This window comes from Chiroxiphia lanceolata, chromosome 9 (genome assembly GCF_009829145.1).
Source record: "Chiroxiphia lanceolata isolate bChiLan1 chromosome 9, bChiLan1.pri, whole genome shotgun sequence".
Lineage (NCBI taxonomy): Eukaryota > Metazoa > Chordata > Aves > Passeriformes > Pipridae > Chiroxiphia > Chiroxiphia lanceolata.
In genome coordinates, this window is record NC_045645.1 from 13,212,190 (window position 1) to 13,232,922 (window position 20,733).

Below are 20,733 nucleotides of genomic sequence, written 5' to 3' on the forward strand. Positions count from 1 at the left end.
AGACTGTGGGAGCCATGGGAAACCTGTGGGGGATGTAAGGGGACACCAGGACCTGTGAAAGCCATGGGGACCTAGGGGGCTGTAAGTGCACACAGGGACCTATGGAAGCTGTGGTGACTTGTGTTAGCCGTCGGCACCGGCGGGAGGTTATACGGACACACAGGGACTGGTGGAAGCTATGGGGACCCAGGGCAGCCGTAGGAATACACAGTCCCCCGGGAGGCTGTGAGCACACAGGCGGAGGCCGGGAACGCAGGGGCCGGGAACGCGGAGGGCGACTCCCCCCTCCCGGTGGCCGCAGGGCGGTACTGGCCGCCGCCCTTCCGCCTCCCTCCGCGCTGAGGGGGTGGAGGACCGTGAGGGGATGGATGCTGGTGCGGCCATAAGCGGCCCGCTCTCGGGTGGGTCTGGGTACGACTGCACCTCCAAACCGCCTTCCGCCCGGCAGGTTTTTCCTCATCAGCCCGAGCTTTGCCTCACGGGTCCTTCCAAGCGCTTCCCGGGGGCAGCAGTAGATGAGATCCTGAGAGATGTGGTGGAGAGTTACTTGAGGGAGCAGCGCTACGAGCCGGCGCAGTGCAGGGAGGTGGCGAAGGACATCGCTGAGGTAGGAGGGAGCAGGTGGATATTCTGCCCTCATGGTTCGATGGGGTGTGAGGGAGGTGGCTGCTGGGGAGCTCCCCAGATATCCCCCAAAATACCTATAAAGTGTGAAATAAAGGGTGGAGGAGGGTTGCTCTGAGGAGGGTGCACGTGGATACGAGTTAATTAATAGAATAGTTTGGGTTAGAAGGGACCTTAAAGCTCATCTTGTTCCACCACCTGCCATGGGCAGGGACACCTTCCACTAGCCCAGGTTGCTCCAAGCCCTGTCCAACCTGGCCTTGGACACTTCCAGGGATGGGGCAGCCACAGCTTCTCTGGGCAACCCGTGCCAGGGCCTCACCACCCTCATAGCCAAGGATTCCTTCCCAATATCCAGTCTAACCCCATCCTCTGTCAGTTTAATACTATTCCCCCTTGTCCTGCCCTGCTAAACATCTATCTCCATCTTTGAACACATGGACTAAACTTGTTTTTCTCCTGCAGATGGTTAAAGCGCGGGTGAAAGACCTTGTGATCCCACGGTACAAGATTGTGGTGGTGACACACATTGGGCAGCTGGATGAGCAGAGCATGCAGATTGGGAGCAGGTGCCTGTGGGATCCTGTGAGCGACACGTTTTCATCATATGTGTTCAAGAACACTTCCCTGTTTGCTGTTGCAAATGTCTATGGTGTGTATTTTGAGTAGGGAGGTAGTCGAGCTTAACAGCAGAAGAAATGGAAGTTCAGCCTAACTCTTCCTGTTTCTGTTGTTGAAAACATTTGTGAAGGACCAAAGTACTCTCACCTGTTTTGAAATGTGGCTACTGTGAGCCTTTGGGTAAATGTAATTAACTGTTTCCCAGAGCTTTCTCTGGGAAGTGGTTCTCTCTGACACACTGTTTTGTACCTAATTCTTGCTACTTTCAGAACTTTCCCTGCAGGGAAAATAATATTTTAAGAAGATTCCCTATAATGTTTTTATCTCCCTGAATTTGCCTTCATTCCATGATCCCCGAGCAGAAACCACAGAGGGTTTTTTGGAGAGTAAAACAAGAACATTTTAAAACAATCTCTGTTAATGATGTTTGCAGGCATTTAGTGCATGCCAGGCCTGAGCACAGGAAAGGTGGCTGAGAGAAGGTAGCTAGTTCTGCTTGAATCATAGAATCCCAGACTGCTTTGGGTTGGAAGGGATCTTAAAGCTCATCCAGTTCCACACCCTGCCATGGGCAGGGACACCTTCCACTAGACCAGGTTACCCCAAGTCTCGTCCAACTTGGCCTTGGACACTTCCAGGGAGGGATAGCCACAGCTTCTGTGGGCAGCCTGTGCCAGGGCCTCACCACACTCACGAGAAAGAATTTCTTCCCAATTTCCCATCTAACCCTGCCATCTTTCAGTTTGCTATCATTCCCCCTTGTCCTGCCACTCCATGGCCTTGTCAGTCCCTCTCCATCTAGGAAGAAGAAGACCAGTGAAATGAAGTGAAAATTGTCTTTAAATGATACTATGTTTAGAGTATATAAATCTGACATATGTGGGCCCTTCTAGTGAAAGTGCTTGAATCGAGAATACTGAATTTCAGCTGTGGTTCTCAGCCAATACCTGCCCTTAGATAAGAGATGCAATACAGCCCTCAGCTCAGAAGTGTGTTTTCAGTCTCCCTGGGTGCAAATTAACTCTCTGTTAAATTGGACTTAAGGGAAATGTTATTGAAAGCAGCTGGATTAGAAGATAAACTGTGGGTTTATGCCCATCCAGTTTAGAGGCTGGGGCTGATGGTCCCAGGTCTCTCCTGGTGCAGCCGTTCCCCACTGGTTGGGGTCTGGCTGACCTTGCAGTGTGACAGAGCTTCCTGTGCCTTGCTCCGATTCTGAAACCAGACTTTTTGCTTCTCCTGTTTCCCAGCTGAAACCTGCTGTTGGATTTTCCTGAGTAAGAGAACAAACCTATCATAAATTGCTTATTTTATTACATTTTACATGCAAAGCTGAAACTAAAAAAGTAGTTGGTTAGAAAGAAATATTCGTACTCATGAATGAGTTTAACTAAACCTCTTGTAAACCCTGTGAAATCCAGTCAACCTGAACTGTCACTGCAGCCACTTGCTGGTGTGCACTATGACATTTAACACTCAAAAGGGCAAAGCTACAATTAAAGAACACAACTGAACTAATTGTGGTTTATGTCATGATTATTTTAATCTATGGAAGCTGTGATATTGAGCCTCAGCAGCCCCGTTTCAGCACAGGGCGCTGATCTCCCTCCTGCTGCAGCCCACGTTGCAGCAGGATGTGGTGAGCAGGTTGGCTGCCTCCCGCTTGCTTAGCACAGACATTTTGCTGATGTGGTGCAAGTCTTGCTCTGGCTTGGACTTGACCTCGTGGGTTTCTTCGCGGTCAGTCCCCAGTCTCTGGTCTGTGTAGGCTGAGGAGTCGGCGTCACCGTTGTGTGGGAAAGGCTGGGGGTTTTCACTCTCTGTCGCATAAAAATTAGAAGCTAAGAGTTAGAAGTCACGGAAAGATGAGTAATTTAAGTATTTATCTTTACTAGAAAGACACACCACCCTACAGCCAGGGAGCTGACGGTGTTACACTCCATGTTTCTGGTGTGAGCAACCAGCATGTACCAGATTACCGACTTGCTCGCAGTCTGAGCAATGTGTTTAAAAACCCAGTAATTCATGGATTTATATTTAAGAGTATTCTTTGCTGCCTTGTCAGTCTTACACTGATATATTTGCTTCCAAGGGAAAAACTGTGGTTAGATGTGTAAATGGCACTTGACTGGCACATTAACTTGGGCCTGCCTGTGGGATTCCTGACATGCGGGTTTTGCATTAAGGCATCACCTACACCACAATTTCATAGTCCTGGGTGTTCCCACTTCAATTACACTCGCAATTCAGCTGCATTTTAAACACTTTTGGACATCTGGGCACTGCCTTCTGGAGTTTGTAAAGGTGTAATAGTTCTTGCTTAGTTTAGCACCGGATTCTCACGGAGAGTGTTGTGGGTGGCATCTCTTTTTGTATTTGTTTAGAGCTGCTGCTATAAGAAGTTTTCCAAAAATGCAGATGTGGGAAGTGCAGAAAGTCTCTATTCCTGTCATCTAACTCAGTTATTTTCTTGTTTTCTATTTATTTTAATCTGTCAGTGTGCAAATTCCTAGCAGTGCATGTAATGGCTGAATTTTCTTGCTATCCAAAAATGCACTAATGAGTATAGATATATACAACAGCTTGTGAAGATACTTAAATTGCAGAGTAAATATTCAACATGCTTTATTTATAATATTCTTAAGTTGTGATAAAGTTTCTCGTTTCTAGTGGGGAAAGTGCAGGCAGCAGTAAGACACTTGCATTGCCTGCAGCAAAGCTCACCCCGGCACTTGAAACGGGATGGCAGAGAGATTTTCAGTGATAGCCTTGGTTTAGCTCCTGTTCCTCAGATGGACTTGAAAAATCTTGAGCTAAGTAGTTTTTTTTTTTTAGCAAAATAGCACACAGAGCTAAGCTAGGCAAGCTGGAAGGAGAGAGAACACGTGGAGCTGCAGTGCTTCGCTTACTGTCTCCCAGCACAGCCGGTGCTGCTGGTGCTGGAGCTATTGAGGGGAGCAGTGGGAGTGGAGGGCTCCCGAGGCACAGCCTGCAGGGACTGTGCTGCTTCTGAGTCCCCTTGGAGCTGGATGCACTGAAGATGAGCCTGTGGTGCTTCAGTTGGTACTTACCCAAGAGGTAGCGATGATCAGTCAGATGCCTCTTCCAGCGCGAGCCGCCACAGGTGAACACGACAGCTCTGACAAAGTCTCTCCCACAGAGCCTCACAGTGTTTCCTTCCCCTTGTCCTCCCTGTGCCACAGTCAGGAGAGTTAGACAGGCCAGTGCCAGCGCTGTGCCCCTCATGGTGCTGAGGGTTCTTCGTGCCTGGTGTGGGCAGGGCAGGAGGAACCAGCCACGCCGAGTGTGGAGCTCTGCTGGAACCTTCCCATTTATACCCACAGCCCGTGCACTCCACTGAGTAATGGCCCATTCTGGGGGTGACTTCATGTTTGCTAAAAACACGTTAATCACTTGTTTCCGGTCATGTTTGAAGTGCTTTGGGATCTTGGTCAAGTATTAAACACTTCTTAAGGCTCCATGACTGGTTTACTAGGAACATGTGAGGTATAACATGTTTATGGGGTTCGGGTTCAGGTGGATGCTGTTAATGTGTGTTCTGCAAGAGCAAAAGGGTGTTTATGACATGATCTGTAGGTAATGGGTTCTATGGCTGTTCCCCACACAGGTGTGCTGAGCAGCCTGTTACCCAGTCCTGCCTGTTATCACAGTTTAAGCAAGGGGGTCTTCCAGTGTTAGTGATCCCAAAGAAAAAGGGAGTTAACTCCTTCCCATGATGTCTGCAGTTGTGCACCTCTTCATTCCCCGCCTTATTCACAAGCCAAGCTGGTGACTGAGGATGACTGGGAGGAAAAACCTGCCAGTTCCAGGCCCCCATGAGAAAATCAGGTATTGAGGGGGTCTGGGGGCTGTGAGGCCTGTAGTTGTGGCCCTTGTCCAAAAAGGCGTGGAAAAGAGGGGGAGATGGCGCTGAAGAAAGCACAGAATAGCTACAGGTCAGCATCCTGGCCATCCTTTGATCTTTGGTAACACCCGAAAGACAGAAGTGGGTCCACTAAAGCAGTGTGGAGCTGCTCTGAAACCAGATATCAGTAAATTGGATATAAACACAGCCTCTTCCTAATGTTTGGGATGTTGTTGGCTGCAGTTGCTGTAAGCTTCTATAAAAAATTCTTGCAATAAAATGCCTGAAGGAGAAAATCTATCAAATACAAGGTTGGAAATTCCATGTTTAACAAAAATTACAGGAGGAACCTTGAAGATCTTGAGCCCTTCCTAACACCACAAGGGTTTTCCAGCACCATAATGTTACAGTTAATTAGCTTTCACTGTGTGCAGGGTGGGTTAGGATGTGTTACAGCCTTGATAGAAAGCTTGTTTTGTAGCTGCAGCATTGGTAAGCAAACAGATGATGGAAAATACATGGTGTATTTTGTTCAGATTTGTAATAATGATTAACACATGATTCATCTTAATGGGTGTCTGTCTTTGAAGTGCACAAAGATTTATTTCATGTCGGGTAAGTTTGCATGTTCCCTGTTGGATGTGCAGCACATAGAAGGAAGTGAATGTTAATGCATCACAAATGATCCTTAACTTCAGTGATGTGTTAAATGTTGGATGTTTATTGTCAGGGTAATCAGAGAGGCTGAATGTTCTGTATCTATAAAATACACATCTCCACACATAATGTGCTCGCTGGGCAGCAGAGTTACAACTTGTGCTTGATCACTGGTCTGTGGGGATTTTAGTATTTTCTGTGGGCAGGAAGTCCCTGAAAATCTTTTTTTTTCTGTTTCTTCTGCTCTGCCCCCCCAAAATCCAGCCTAGGCAGCCAAACTCTGCCTGTTTCCAACCAGCGTGCAGGCTGAGCAAGTTCCCTGCCTGACGTCACTCAAAACTCAGCATTCACCTTCGGTGGTGGGTTATGGGAGAAGATGGAACTGATGGAAAGTCCATTTATTTACTGGCTGGTTTCACTGGGAAGGTACAGATACGTCTAGTAAGGGTTGAGGCTGTAGCATGGAGGTGATTTTTGGTTTTGAATAACCCAAGGAGAAAAGACCTTGGGGGAAAAAAAAGGATAAAGACTAATGGAGAAAAGACTATGGAGACCTTCCCATTATCTGTATTACAGAGAAGGCTATCCATGTATTAACACTGTTTGTCTAAGGAGGGGGACTTCTGGGGGAAAAGTTAGGAAAGCAGTTTCTAACCGGTGTGGTTTAAAAGAGAAACTTTAATTATTGCAAAGGAGTAAATGTTCATACTACATCGAGTCTTTCCTGCTGTTTCCCAACAGAGAAGGGGCAGCAGTTACTGTTAAACAGCTCCAACTGGACAAATGATGTCATGCAAGGTACCAACCTGTAAAACAAGAGGAAAAAGAACTGGTTCTTTCTTGGAATTCTGTTACTGCTATGGTTACCTCTAAGAGTACTCCTGGAAAACAGCACTTTTTGGCAGACCTGGTTGGATTGCATTTGTACTGTCATGTTTGACAGCATACACAGATATATCTTGTTTATAAAAGAAGTTAATTTTCAAGATGATACATGTATAGTAGCTGCACTTAGATGTGATTGTCCCTGAAGTAATTAATTACCTGCCCTGAGCATTAGCTGTAGTATGGCTATAGTATGGTTATGCTAAGCCTTGTCCATACCCAAGTCTAGGGAGACTTTGCTGCTACAAGAAAAGGGAGTGACAGAAATGGGTGATGCTGGAAAGTGGGGCTCCCTCTGGATAATGTGACCAGTTATGCCACGTGCCCAAAGCCTGTGAAGTGAAGCACTTTCAGTTCTGTTCTGGTGACATACCCAGGAAATTATCCCTGTACTGAATAACTGATGAACTTCTCTGCTTAGAGGACTCAGGCAGCTTCATGGTGGTTTGTGGGAGAAAAACCCACTAATTTTATTTTCTGAGTTTAACAACAATAGCCTCACTTTTTGTTTTTGAGGGAAATATCGTTGTGGTTTACAGCACAAATGAGGCTGGTAATTACCAGGATTTCTACCTGCAATGCTGACAGTTGTGAATTATTGATCCATAATATGCTAAGAATGAAGGTTAGATTGACGTCAGCATTTTCCTTCTCTCCAGCTTCAGTGTTTTGCTCCGTGTAATCTGAAGGGATCTATAAAAAGCAGCAGTCCCACTTTATAAACTGGCCGCAGTTACAAGGGGCTGCTGGGTCTGACACCCACATGGTGAGACATTGTGTTGGTGGCCAGGGGAGGACACGTTGTGTCTGTGGTGGAGCAGGTGAGGGCATTCAGCCCAATAGAGTCTCCTGCAGACTGTTTAGAGGGAGTGTCACCTCCCTGCCCTTGCATCCCAAATCCAGCTCTGTGGTGTACCTCTGGATTTGCAACCAAGTGAAACCTGCAGTTGACCTTCACTTGCAGTCAAATGAACCCAACATTGACTGAACTGTTCCTGAAGTTTCTAGTGGTATGGCAGCAGAAGAGCAGGAACAACCTCAGCTTTAATCTGGTTATAGAATTGTATGTGATTCCACCTATTTCAGTATTCATTAGTTGGATCTTTCACAGTAGCTCCTTCCTGAGGAATGAGGCCCCAGAGCAGCACTCAGCCTCTGAGCACACCGCCGTTCTCCAAGCGTCGTACCTTGTTGCTGCCAGGAGCATCCAAGTTGAACAGCTCCCACACCCCAACTCCACCAAGGCTGTCTCCCAGCAGAAGGCAGTTGGTGTTCTTGGCAAAGAGGATGGACGTGAGATTGGCTTCTGGGTTGGCAGCGTGGGAGATCACGGGGTTGAAGCTGCAACCCAGACAAGGCAGGAATTAATGGGTACCATGCACTGACCTGAGTGCAGTGTCCTGTCAGTACAGCAGCCTGAGAAATGCTGCACATTTCACTTCTTGTGTTCTAGATTAACACAAACACTAGGAAGTGAGGCAATATTTTGTTTGGTCTCTGCCAGAACAAAATTTCCAGCTGCTATTAACTAAGATATCCTGGTTGCCTAAAACCTGTCCTATTGCCTGATCTGGGGAGTGGTAGGTAATATGGATATTATATTAATAACTTGCATTATGCTACTGCAGGATTTGGGGGCCTCTGGATCCACCATGGGTTTGATGCTGTCAGTAATAAATACAGACCACCTGGGCAAGGCCAGAGATAACTGAGCCACCCATGAGTTGTGCACGTGGTGCACAGGAGTGGGAAAACATGAGAGGTATCTCAGCTTCAGACCATCATATTTTATAAAAGTAGCTCAGTTTTGATGTTTTGTCTTTTAACTATGGCAGTGGTAAAATCTCTGATTTCTGCAGAAAAAACAGGCAGTTTTACCCTTTATCAGCTCCATGAGGCATCCAGCTCCTGTTCTAATTCCATTTCTCTGGTAATAGCATCTGCTTTTACAAAATGAGTATTTCAAGATGCAATGCTTTCAATAGCTGAATAAGCTGTCCTGATCTGATAATTTTGATTAGGCAATAATTTGTAGCCTTCATGCCGTAAGGTTTCAGAATTTTCTTTGAGAAAAGTCATTACTTACATGCTGACACTCAGATCCCAGATTTCTACCTTGCTTTCCTTCACTGCTGCAAATATGAAGGCTGATTTTGGAGACCACATGATGTCATGAACAAAAGCTGTGACAGAACTGAAAGTTAAAAGGGGCGTCTGTGAGTCCCGGTGCCATAAAATGGTGCTCCAGTCTGCAGAGCAGCTTAGGAACATGTCTGTGCTGGATGGATTCCAGGCCACTCTGTACACAGGACCCTTGGAGTTTGGGGAGAAACAAAAAACAACTTGGTGTTACTGTAGAGCTACAGAATCTCTTGTAGAGCTACCCATCTTTCTGTCAGAAGTAAGACTATTTAACTGTACAAGACAATCACATTACTGATTATTTTCTTAAGCCAGGACTAAAGCTTTAAACCAGTTTATAGAAGTTTTAATAAATTACTTTAAAAATCCTTATAGTGTAGAAAGTAACCCTGTAAGACTGTGATTCTTCATGCCAGGGGAATTCATTCCTAATATAAGAAGAGAACTTTAGGTTTCTTTTGTTGCAGATGTTACATGTATAATATGTTACATTTACATACACATGTATATATAATTATATTATTAGACATTATAATATAAGCAAAGAAACTGTTACATTTTTGAACTTAATTGAATGGTTTCTGCTGTCATTATGTTTTCTGTGCATCACTTACTTTATGGCCTCTGTATGTTCCCAGAATCTGCTCTTTGCCTGAGCAAGAGCACTGGTAGATGTGGCCCTCGTCTGTTCCAGCAAGATAAATATCCGTATCCTGAAAAAAAGGTAAAAAAAGCCTCAGTTGGATTAACCAATTTATCACTTATCCAGAAATCATAAAGGGCTGGATGAGTATGGCAGAGACAGGCTCTGAAGAGCTGAGGTGGAGCTGCTTTGTTGGGCTGGGGTGTGTGAGGTGAGTATAGAGGGGTCAGAATGTAGCACATTTCCTTCGTGTGTTCTCTCAATCATTGCAGAACTTATACTGGGATTTTTGACTCCTGAAAACCTTGGACATTCAGCAATCTGTGTGGAAAAGGCATAAATTCTTCAAGTGCTCTGTGGAAGAAAAACTCAGCTGGATAAAGAGAAGCACAGCACCCTACGTCCTGGACTTGGAGATGTTGAACAAATCCTCACAGACTTGGTGAACACACAAAGGGAAACTGCCCCAGGGTCTGCCCGAGGAAATGTGAGTAGCGTGGCTGAGAGGACAGGGCTGTTCATGGGCTTGGTTTACCATTTCATCCTATGCTTCAAATCCCAGTGCCTGACTAGTATTGAAGTAGCTCCAGCTGAGGATCCCACCTCTGCTATGTAGTTTTCCGGGGCAAAACTTTAGCCAGGATGGACTTTCTGAGCCTACCTCTGGGTGGAAGTCAAAGCACATTCCAGCTGCCTGTTGAGATATCGGAGCTTCACTTTTCCTTTCTTTCTCACCTGGTAATTTCTTCTTCTCCCTTTCTGTTCGCCTTAGTTTCATCAGATCTGTGCAAATAGAAGGAGTTTTTGTCAAACAGGTGTGTGACAGCCCTGTGAGTGTAACTCAGGCTGCTCTGGAGTGCCAGACTTAAATCTTTTGTGTATGATAACTGGTGTAATGTCACCTGAAATTAAACAAAGCAATTTCAGGTATTTTTGCTCTGCTCACCAATGCAGTCCAGTCTTTGCTGGATGAGCCACTCAGTTACTCGCCCATCTGCTGAGATGCACATCAGTCTCTCTTTTTTGTCACCTTCTGTTGCACCTCTGTCCTGTTCCACCCACCTCAGCTGCCACACAGCACCTGTATGTTTATTTAAGGATGCACTGGAACACAAGATGCACATTGTAAATCATATCTGAACAAAGACAAGGCAATCTATTTGAAAAAACATTAATCTTCCACTTTGTAATGAGTGTCAGATCTTATGATAGAAATGTTGTTTAGCTTTTCTTTAAAAAAAGTAGTCTGAACATTGGTTGTTTTCTCCGGGAAAATTTTTTCTCTATTAAACATGTTTGATACTTAGTTTCAGGGCACTGTTTATGTGCTGATACCTTTCAGTGACACCTGAACCGTGAAATCAATCTGCACCTTGGAGGAGAGAGCCCAGACCTGGGGAGCTGCCCTTAGGGCAAATGTCTCCCTCATCACCTTCCTCTCTCTCTCATTTTCTTCTTAATTCCTGCTCACTCCTCACCTCTTCTGATGTTCTCTGCATTTCTGGCAAGTGGAATCAGGGAGAAAGTACCAAAAGATACCACTGATTACACCAAAGGATTTATTATCTGGGGCAGGATTGTCTTGGATAGGACACGGAGTATAAATTATATATGGTGGTAACTTGCTGCATTTTCTTAAAACTTCAAAGAACAGGACTCCTTTGTTTCACCTTTCCAAAGTGTTGTTTGGTGAGAGGTGCCTGGAGTGGGAGGAGATGGGAGGTCACAGCCTCACCTGCTGTCCAAGAACACGGCGTCGTTCCGGCTCCGCACATCATAGACTGCAACAGATCCGCTAGATGTTCCAACTGCTAAAAGGTTTGGACTTGCCAGGGAAAAATCCACAGCAGTAACACCATGGTCACACTGGAAAATGCGCTCTGGCCACTGACCAGGAGAAAAATACCAAGCATGTTTTAGGGTAGTTTCTTAATTTACCTCCATCTTCTCAACACTGGGCACTAAATTGCTCTGCTGGAAGACTCAAGTGACCATAGTGACTTCTAGACAGAAATCAGGTACTGTGTTCTAAACTGCTCCATTTATTTCTTGCTGCAGCTGATAAAATTAGGAAAAAATAAAGATTGTGCAGAAATATGACACTGTAAAATAAGTTAGATTGGGTTACTCCAAACCAAATATCTAGACAGGTCTATGGTGGCATCAGGGAGTCACGAGAGTATTTGATTGTCATTGATGTGGTAAAGATGCATCAAAGATTTGAATATTCATGGCTTAAATTAGTCTAATACACAGTTTTGATGAAGTAAAATTTGTAGAAGAAATCAAACTGAAGTTGTGTAATTTGATGGCAATCAGATGGTTTTTACTGTGACACTTCATAACTGAGATTTCCAAGATTTTTTTAAAATGGCTAATTCTAAAAGGATTCCTTTCCATATGGATCTGTAAAGTATAAATGTTACACCTATGCAATTACTTTCTTTTTGGCACTATTGTGAGAAGTTAGATTAGATAATTATAGTTAAAAAGGAAATAAAGAAGAAATAGTACAGAGAAAAACACATTGAAGAAAAGCAAACTTGGCTGCTCATTACCATGGGGTTCTTCAGTGACCAACAGCAAGCCAAGCCTTTCTTCTGATCTTTAGAATCAAACTCTCTGTAACCAATGGCTAAAAGATCCTGAAAGCACAAATTAACAGAAATCTGTCAGTTTAACTTGAATTTTAGTGGTGTATTTCCAAACAAGAATTTTGTGTTAGCAGTGACCCTCAGGGCAAAGTTTGGAAAAACAACACTCATGTCATATGCAGGTGGAATAACACACAAGATGAACATTGTTCTATAACTATATTTGATGTGCAGTATTTAATGGAATGCATAATAATACTTCTAGTTTTCTCTCTCAAGGTTACTTATAAAAGGAGCTTCAGTGAGCACCACAAACTCCTGGCTTTTAGCTTTTTACAGTGGGGTCCAATGAATTCTCGTAATTCCTTTCCATGGGCAGAAGTGAAAAACAGCAGCAAGACTTTAGTCTTCGACTCCATTAATTTCTGTTTTCCTACACTCAGCAAGCAGTTTGTGAAACTCACACTTTCAGAGTAGGTGTTTGTTTGCCCTGTATTCTAAGACTGGGGCCTCTAAATGTGGCCAACTTTGTAATATCTGGGGATCTGGTGTACTAACAGTATGAAATGGTCTTTGTTTTCTGTCTTTTTTGCCCTTACTGGTTTTCTGTTTCGTGTCCTTACCTGCTTTTTACCTTCCTTCCATTCATTATTTTTGTGGTGTGGGGAAAACTGAGCCTTACATGACTCTGAGTATGGAAATGTCTGAGTCATTCTCACTTCCACTGAAACCAAATTAAACAAACTTGGGCCAACTGCTTAGAAACCTGTGCTGTTATTATTTATCTTATCCTTAAAGTTTGATGATTGCTGCTTTTTCGGGGAGATTACTATTAAAGCCAAAGATGTGGTTTCTAAACTATCATGAATAAACTCCATCACTGGTGATAAAGTTTAGTAGTAGGAGTTTAAATTTCAACTGCCTGTTCTATCACAGACCAAATTTATTAATGTCGTTGTTCAGGTGACTGCCCAGGGTAAACTTTGCCCTGAGGGTCACTGCTAGCAGAAAATTGCCTTTTGGGAATACACTACTAAAGTTCAGTTAAATTTTGGACCAATTAAAGCTGTTGTGATATATGTGTAGGAAAGCTTGGTGCTGTTGTTCAACCTGTAGATTAAGGGAACAAGGTTTTTATGTGGAAGGCCAAAAACAATCCACATGATTGCAGGGATGGATCCACCTCTCTGAGATCCCTCCCAGCAAAGCACACCAAAATCAGGAGTTTATTTACACCACCACTTGCTTGTAAAGAGCTCAAGAGTGACTTGTTAACTCACAGGATTCACTTTGTTCCAGGCCATGCTGCTCACGCTGTGGCCGCTGGTTAAATCACACGTGTAAGACCACAGCTGTTCCAGCCTGGGAGCTGCATCTTCTTCTGGGGTTTTATTTATTGTCATTGATGGGTCAATGAATCCTTTTCCTTCTTTTCCCTCATCCTTCTTTTCCTTATCATGCTCTTCCTCTTCATCTTCTTCCGTGGCTGTTGCTGTATCACCCCTGTCTGAGGTAATGTCAGGCTCTGAAATGCACAGATATGGTGGAGTCTGAGTAGGAACATTTCACTCATCTTACTCCAGTAGTTCACATCAGAAGAAAAAATTTGCCCTTTCAGCAAATATTTTGCAGCAAAAAAAAAGTGAAGATTTGAAGAATTAAGACATCCTGACTTCTAAAACTGTGGCTGAAATATTGCTGGGGACAGAGAAAACAACTCGACAAGGCTGTGGTGTGCCAGGTCTGTACTACAGGTGTGAAAGGAGCGTATTTAGCTACCCAGCAACAAGGTAGGAATTTATGTCCACCCCCCACCAGGAATGTTTCTAATCTCATGTATTTAAAAATGTGTTTAAATAGATTGTTTTCAAGTTAGATGCCAAATTTTAAAGCACCACACTACACATCAATGCTGTAACACCACAGCTGAGTTGTACAATGCTGTGATAAGTCTCCTTCTAAAATTAAATAAAAAAAAAAATACAAGAGACATTCCAATGCAGAAAGTGGTGAGAGAAGTAGCAGAATTTATCTCTAGGAAACAAGTTTGACTAATATTTTGAGTAAGTCTCAATTTGTGGTATAAGCTCAGAGTTAATTTATTCAGTTCTTCCACTGAGTCTGTTAAAGTACATGTAAAACTGTGAAGTTCATGTTGGCATCTCAAAAACTCTCCTCTCTTTGGTCTATTTAAGTGACTTGTCATCTGTAAAGACATCCAGTGAGGGACATAACTCCCTGACTTCCAATAGGATGTAAAGCCTTATGCTGGAAACAGGGTACTCAGTGAAGAACAAACCTATAAGGACAGGAATCTGCCGATAAGCTGCAAGTTTGGGTTGAAAAATATTCTCCATTAAAATCCTCTCCATGATAACTAAGTCCTGCTTTAGGTTTTCTGATGTTAATATAGCTTCTGAATGGCATTTCTCCTCTTCCTGGCTCCTGACAGGAACAGCGCTTTCTGAAATCATTAGAGAAGAAGTTGTGATGCCTGATAACAGATAATATGGGAAATAAATGGTTTTAACACGATAAAACTTTGCACATAAAAGTTGAGAGATAAGAATTCTCCTCCACCTGCAAAAAGCATAGAAGAATCTGTCAGGATCAAAGAATGCTTCCACTATGAATTTTTTCTTGCTTTAATTTTGTTTTCTTTTATTGCTCAGATACTCAGTATGATGAGATATTCTGGAATTTTTCACAAATGGCATTTTGCTTCTACTGTCCCAAGTGAGTGAGTGAGTACCAGCAAACCTTGTCCCTGACTGTTTATCTTTATTTAAGGTAATTTCTGATGGCAATGGACACCAAAGGCCTCAGTGCAGCCCTACCCAAGATTCTTTAGCAAACTCTCTTTCAGGCGCCAGTCAGGCCAAGCACGTTCTTCAGGTAGTTTCCCCACACAGCATTGTGATGTGCCTGTTTTAGAAGGATGAAAACAGGGCAGAAATGTAAAATGTTACCTCTGTCAGAAGAGACAGACACAGTCTGCTCTTGCTCTTTCGTTGTGGGAGATTTGCTGCTTCTCCCTGTTGTGGCTCCAGATCCTTCTGCCTGTGACGTAGGTTCTATTTCTGATGCATCCAGTGAATTGTCCAAGTCCCAGGAAGTGACCATCATCCCTGGCAATGAATTTCACTGTGTTATACCTGTCTCATTTTGGTACATTATTACAAGGGCCTTGAGCAGGGCCAGCTCCCACCCAAACCTTACCTTTATGTGCTCAGCTCTCCAAACAGGGGTTGGAACAAGCCCTGCTGATGCTCAAGGCACCCAAAAAAAGTGGCAAATACGTTCTCAAATCAGATTATCTACTTCTTTTATTTTTTCCCTCATTTTACATGCACTAACAAACACAAAGGAAAAATGTTTTAGACAGCATTTCCCAGAGTTTTCTTTGGCCTCCTACACACAAAAGGCACATTTTTTTTAGAGCACTGAGGTTGTACATTCTGTAAAATTGCATCGATCTTGTGAGACTGCCAAGATTTCCTGCTTTCCCCAAGGTTTTACATCTCATAACAGAGGTTCCCTTCTTTGCATTATGGCAAACAGAAATAGAAACCAGCATCACTGAAAAGTTAAAGGGGGAAAAGAAAGCTGTGTCCTTTCATGTTTCAAAGGAAGAGCTGAGGATTAGCTGGAGAAGCTCTGCTTGCAAAGTGCTGAGGCAGGCAGGGCACAGCAGCTCTCTTTTAGTGTTCATGACTATTTTATTGCAATGGATACAGTGTTCCAGCAACAAGTTCACATTTTAGGAGGGCCAGAAAAGGCCACCACAAATCACACTGCCCTGTCTGAACTCAAAGCTCTGGAAGTGAAAGTTGAGGAAACATCCCAAGATGGAAGAAATAAAAAAGCCCTTTTCTCAGTGTTCTGCCGGCTGCAGGGAGTGTTTTGAGTTTTACCTTTATCTTCCATGATAATTGTCTCACATTGCACTTCCTTGTTTTTGGCAGCCCCAGCCAGGGTTTGCACCATTCTCTCTTCAAAGCGTTCACTGCCAGCTTTGGTTTTGCAAATGTCAGCGTAAATCTTATTCCGCTCCCTCGAAAACAAAGAAGACAGTGTTTGGCAACTCTCTGAAAAACTTCTGCATTCAAATTCTCAGTGTCTTTGAACAGGAGAGGACACTCCATTTTTTACATTTATTGCTTGGATGTTTTTGGATTGCTAAATGTTATTTCAGTGTTTGTATTTCTCTCAGCAGCTGTTTCTGACCTTTGTGATGCTGTTCTAAAACACGAATGGCTTGTAGAGAGCAGGACCAGCAAAAATCTCTACCCCAACTACCTGTAAATTTTGGGGGAATTCAGAGGAGTTCAGAAATATGTAGCTCTCTTCACTTGGGAGTGAAAGGCAGAGCATCCAAGACACAAAAAGGAAACTGCTCCATTTCTGTTTCCCCCAGCCCTCAAGTTCTGTAGGGATGTCAGTGGGAATTGTGAACATTTTTTATTATTTTGGTTTCACTGTTTGAGCAGATGATGTGGGTCATACCCCGCCCCTGCTGTGCTCAGGAAGAATTACTGTTCCTGTACAGCTGGCCATACCCTCTGTGCACACTAGCGAAGCCTGATTCGTTGGATGCTCATCCTCTTATTATTCCCAAAAAGCCCACCAGTGTGATTGACAAACATTGGGGTTGGAGTCCTACCATGAACTTGGTGTGGACACAAGCAGAAAGAGCTTGCTTAGAGGAGTTGTTTGACTTGTCAGCTGCAGCTTTGGGGCTTTGAGCTTCCAAAAGCTGTGTGACAGGTCTGTCACATCGAGAGAACTTTGCTGCTCTCTGTCCCAGTCAGCTCCTGGGAATAAGCCAAAAACCTGGGTTAACTCCCCACCAAAGCTCATGGGAGTCCAGGGAGGACTCTGAAGTGGGAATACTAAGGGGAGACACAATATTATGGTTCCTTCTAACTAGAAGCACTGTGAGGAGCTTCAGAGGAAGCCAACACTTAGTATGTTTATCTCTTCTTTATTAATAATTAGCTGTAAAGCTACACACAAAGATGAATGCAGATGTTTGTGATTTCATACTGTTTTCATGAAAATTTAGTCATGTAATTCCTTATCACATGCTTCTCTTTCCCTTACCCCCTGCTTTTCCTAACCTACCTTAATTTTTCAGTGAAAGACAGAATGAATTTCATCAATGTGATGGAGTTGCAAGAAATTTAGCCTTGTCAAAGAGAGACCCAAGGCTTTGAACACAGATGAAATGGGGGCCAATCTATACCTACAGAATTCTCCCAGCATCTTCTGCTTCCACAGACACCATGACAGAGGGCATATCAAACATCCAGAGTGTGTCTGTCTCTGAGAGGTAAATATCGACTCTCTGATCCAGGTCTGCCTCTGTTAATTCTTCTTCCATCTCCTCCTGCCCCACCTGCACAGCTGAAAAATGAGGTGAACAAGTGCTTTTCTGCTCTGAATTTAAAAGAAGACAAATTAATTCTTAAAGTATTGTAAAGCACCGAGTTCCTTTGAAGTGCTGGGCTGACTCAGTGTCTCACAAATCCCAGTGCTCCAAAGAACAGTTTAAATCTATAATTATAGTGTCTGTTCTTTACCAGATAAGCTCAAAGTTGGGTCTTGTCCAGAGCCAGGTTCTGCTGTTCCCTCGAGTCCAGACTTGGTTGTTGATTTGTTTGATATCCAAGTGCTGCTGCTTCCATATGTCCTTCAGTGACAAGAAATAAGCAGAAATTGTCTCAAAAAAAAAGAGATGTTTTTATTTTCAGGACAAACTTTGTATTTTTTAAGTCATTTTTTGTCTATATTTGCTCCTGGTTGATATCCCAGCCTCTGGGATTATGTGTTGTAACAGCCAGCCTGGGAAACATGACAGAAAGATGGTCCTCAAAGAGCAATTTCTTTATCTTAAAAATCACAACTGCAGTTATTTATTGCATTTTGATACAGTGATGTGGCTCATGATTTTTCATTTTAAACACAAATAGTTATTTACCTTCTTTTTGTATGACTTAATTGAATTTGTCATTTGGATGCACATAATCACCCAGAGGTAACTGGTTTAAATTAGTAAAAGAGAGAATGTTAACAAGATTTGTATATTTTTAATAATTTAATATTTGAATTTATATATTTTACATTTTTGTAAAAAAAGTTGTTTGTATTTAATAAGTATTATCAACACAGATAAAATACTTGAAAATAAAGTTTGCCTTGCCTGGATGCGGCAGTATTTGGGTCTGACTGGAAGAGGGGATGCGGTGTCACATTCTTCCCATCTTCATCAAAAACCTGAAGAAATATTTAAATAATTGGGATAATTTCACTGGGTTCCCAAGGAACAGGGATGACACTTGTGAGGGGGTTTGCATTCCTGCTTTCCTTCAGGGATCAGCTCAAGAGGGCTGATCAAAGTCACCTTTGCCTGGGACTTCTTTGGAACCCTCTTTAATGGCCGGAAATAGCTGGAAAAAACCATTTCTCTTTGGTCAACCCTTGTGGCTTTTTCAGCTCATTTATTCTCTAATGACCTCCAGGAGTCACTGAACTGTCGAAGTCCAATTAAAAGTGCAGCCAAAGTAATGAGATAATTATCCATCTTTTTAATTATAGTGTTCAAGGTATTTTATTGTAGGAAGGTCAGTCACGTCTTTAAATGCGGGAATAGAAAGAATTGAAAGCCATGCAGCTGTTAGAGCAGGTCCAGAAGAGGCCACGGAGCTGCTCCCAGGGCTGGAGCCCCTCTGCTCTGGAGCCAGGCTGGGAGAGCTGGGGGTGTTCACCTGGAGAAGAGAAGGCTCCAGGGGGACCTTAGAGCCCCTTTCAGTGCCTAAAGGGGCTCCAAGAGAGCTGGAGAGGGACTTGGGACAAGGGCCTGGAGGGACAGGACAAGGGGGAATGGCTTCCCACTGCCAGAGGGCAGGGTTAGATGGGATATTGGGAAGAAATTCTTCCCTTTGAGGGTGGTGAGGAGCTGGGATGGAATTCCCAGAGCAGCTGTGGCTGTCCCATCCCTGAAGTATCCATGGCTGGGTTGGATGGGGCTTGGAGCAACCTGGCCTAGTGGAAGGTGTCCCTGCCCGTGGCAGGGGGTGGGACAGGATGAGCTTTATGTCCCTCCCAACCATTCCATGGTTCTGTGATCATTCCTGCAGGTCGATTTTGGACAGCGACCATCGTTCAGGAGGTGTCCCCGGCTCTCACCTGCAGGGGCCCCTGGATGCCCACGAGGCCCCCCCTGCGCACTGGCCGTCCCTCGGAGACCATGGAGGCCCTGCGGGAACTCTGCGTGGAGCAGGAGCCGCTCACGATGCTGCCCCGCCTGGGGGGGACAAGGACCCCCCCGGTTCCTGCTCCTGCTCCTCCTGCTGCTCCTTCTGCTCCGGCCCTGGCCCTGCAACACCCACAGAGGCTCCTCCTCAACCAGCACAACACTCAAAACAACACAGCACCCTCAAGTTCCAGCAATGCTTTACCACGATTGAAAGGTTTAAATAGAAAGGATTGTTTAAAATATACAGGATTATATTAAATATAAATGCATCAGATTATGAAATAGAAATGATTATTGAATCTAAAGGATTAAAACTGTTATCATGTCATTGTTAACCCTACACAATTGGCCCAGCCCTTGTGAGACAGGACTTAATATTATAAAATATCATAAATGGTAATAAAGGATTTTTACCATTTATTTATTATATTTTATTATTAGACTACTATGTATCACATATCAATTATTTTAAAGGATATGAACCATTTATAGTTAAGTATTTTTATCATTTCATTATAATTTATTATATATAATGAATTATATATTATCAATTACTTTAAAGATTTAAACCATTTACAATAACGTATTTCACCATTTGTTCTAATTTATTATATATTCTAATTTATTATATATTCTAATTTATTATATGTATGTTCTAATGTATTATATATTACCAACTATTTTAAAGGATTTAAACAATTTAGAATAAAATATTTTTATTATTTATTATATTTTACCATGTATTATAATTTTTATTTATTATGTATTCTAAAGTATTATATATTACCAATTATTATAATGTATGTAAGCCATTTATAATAAAGGATTTCTACCATTTATTTATTGTAATTAATTATATATTTTAATTTATTATACATTATAATTTATCTTATAATTCCCAATTATTTTAAAGACGTAATGAAGGATTTTTACCATTTATTATCTATTATAATTTATTATCTCTGCTATTATATATTCCCAATTATTTTAAGGGATTTAAAACATTTATAATAAAGGAATCTTACCATTTATTTATTATAACTCACTTTACATTACAACTTATTATCTATTCTAATTTCTCCTATATTCCCGGTGATTTTGAAGGCTCTGAGCCATTTTTAACATTAATTAATATTTGGATGTTTGGAAGGTTTAAAGCCCTCCCGGTCCCACTCACGGCGGAGGCCGCGGTCCGGCGGGGCCCGGCATGGCGGCGTCCTCCGTTACCACGGCAACACCGCCCAACACGCCGCGCTGGGATTGGCCGCCAGCACCGGCACCGCCCATAGGCGGGTGCGCGCGCGCGGGCCGCGCTGTCCCCGCTCCGCAGCCCCGGGACGGCCCCGGGTTCGGGTCCCGCCCCCGCCGGCACAGCGGGAGCCGCACTGGGAGCCGCAGCGCCGGGGGGGCTGTTTCGCCCTGAGTCAGCGCAGACCCCCGCGGG

General features: G+C 43.4%; 3 protein-coding genes across 6 annotated transcripts; 1 reads left to right on the top strand and 2 right to left on the bottom strand.

Moving 5' to 3' along the window:
• The first annotated feature begins 326 nt into the window (after positions 1-326).
• TCTEX1D1 (Tctex1 domain containing 1) lies at positions 327-2,759 on the top strand. The gene is made up of 2 exons (XM_032696666.1): positions 327-607; positions 1,090-2,759. The coding sequence occupies exons 1-2, from the start codon at positions 365-367 to the stop codon at positions 1,291-1,293; spliced, it is 447 nt and encodes a 148-aa protein (XP_032552557.1). The 5' UTR covers positions 327-364; the 3' UTR covers positions 1,294-2,759.
• A 14-nt stretch (positions 2,760-2,773) lies between these two features.
• Positions 2,774-4,803, bottom strand: INSL5 (insulin like 5). Its single transcript, XM_032696665.1, has 2 exons — positions 4,317-4,803; positions 2,774-3,065 (listed from the first exon to the last, which is right to left on the bottom strand). Exons 1-2 carry the CDS (start codon positions 4,633-4,635, stop codon positions 2,830-2,832), a joined length of 555 nt encoding a protein of 184 aa, XP_032552556.1. The 5' UTR covers positions 4,636-4,803; the 3' UTR covers positions 2,774-2,829.
• A 1,622-nt stretch (positions 4,804-6,425) lies between these two features.
• On the bottom strand, positions 6,426-20,515 carry WDR78 (WD repeat domain 78). Of its 4 annotated transcripts, XM_032696654.1 has the most exons (17): positions 20,315-20,458; positions 19,220-19,409; positions 18,234-18,307; positions 17,614-17,723; positions 17,281-17,437; positions 15,946-16,085; positions 15,001-15,159; positions 14,331-14,495; positions 13,312-13,556; positions 11,996-12,082; positions 11,173-11,324; positions 10,384-10,541; positions 10,099-10,220; positions 9,409-9,507; positions 8,739-8,965; positions 7,840-7,993; positions 6,426-6,573 (listed from the first exon to the last, which is right to left on the bottom strand). In XM_032696654.1, exons 2-17 carry the CDS (start codon positions 19,280-19,282, stop codon positions 6,529-6,531), a joined length of 2,157 nt encoding a protein of 718 aa, XP_032552545.1. In that variant the 5' UTR covers positions 19,283-19,409; positions 20,315-20,458; the 3' UTR covers positions 6,426-6,528. The 4 variants fall into 4 exon arrangements, with proteins under 4 accessions (XP_032552545.1, XP_032552548.1, XP_032552547.1 ...); XM_032696657.1 differs by lacking the exon at positions 14,331-14,495 and having other exon boundaries at positions 20,315-20,459; XM_032696656.1 differs by lacking the exons at positions 18,234-18,307; positions 19,220-19,409; positions 20,315-20,458 and adding an exon at positions 20,467-20,515.
• Positions 20,516-20,733: the final 218 nt, after the last annotated feature.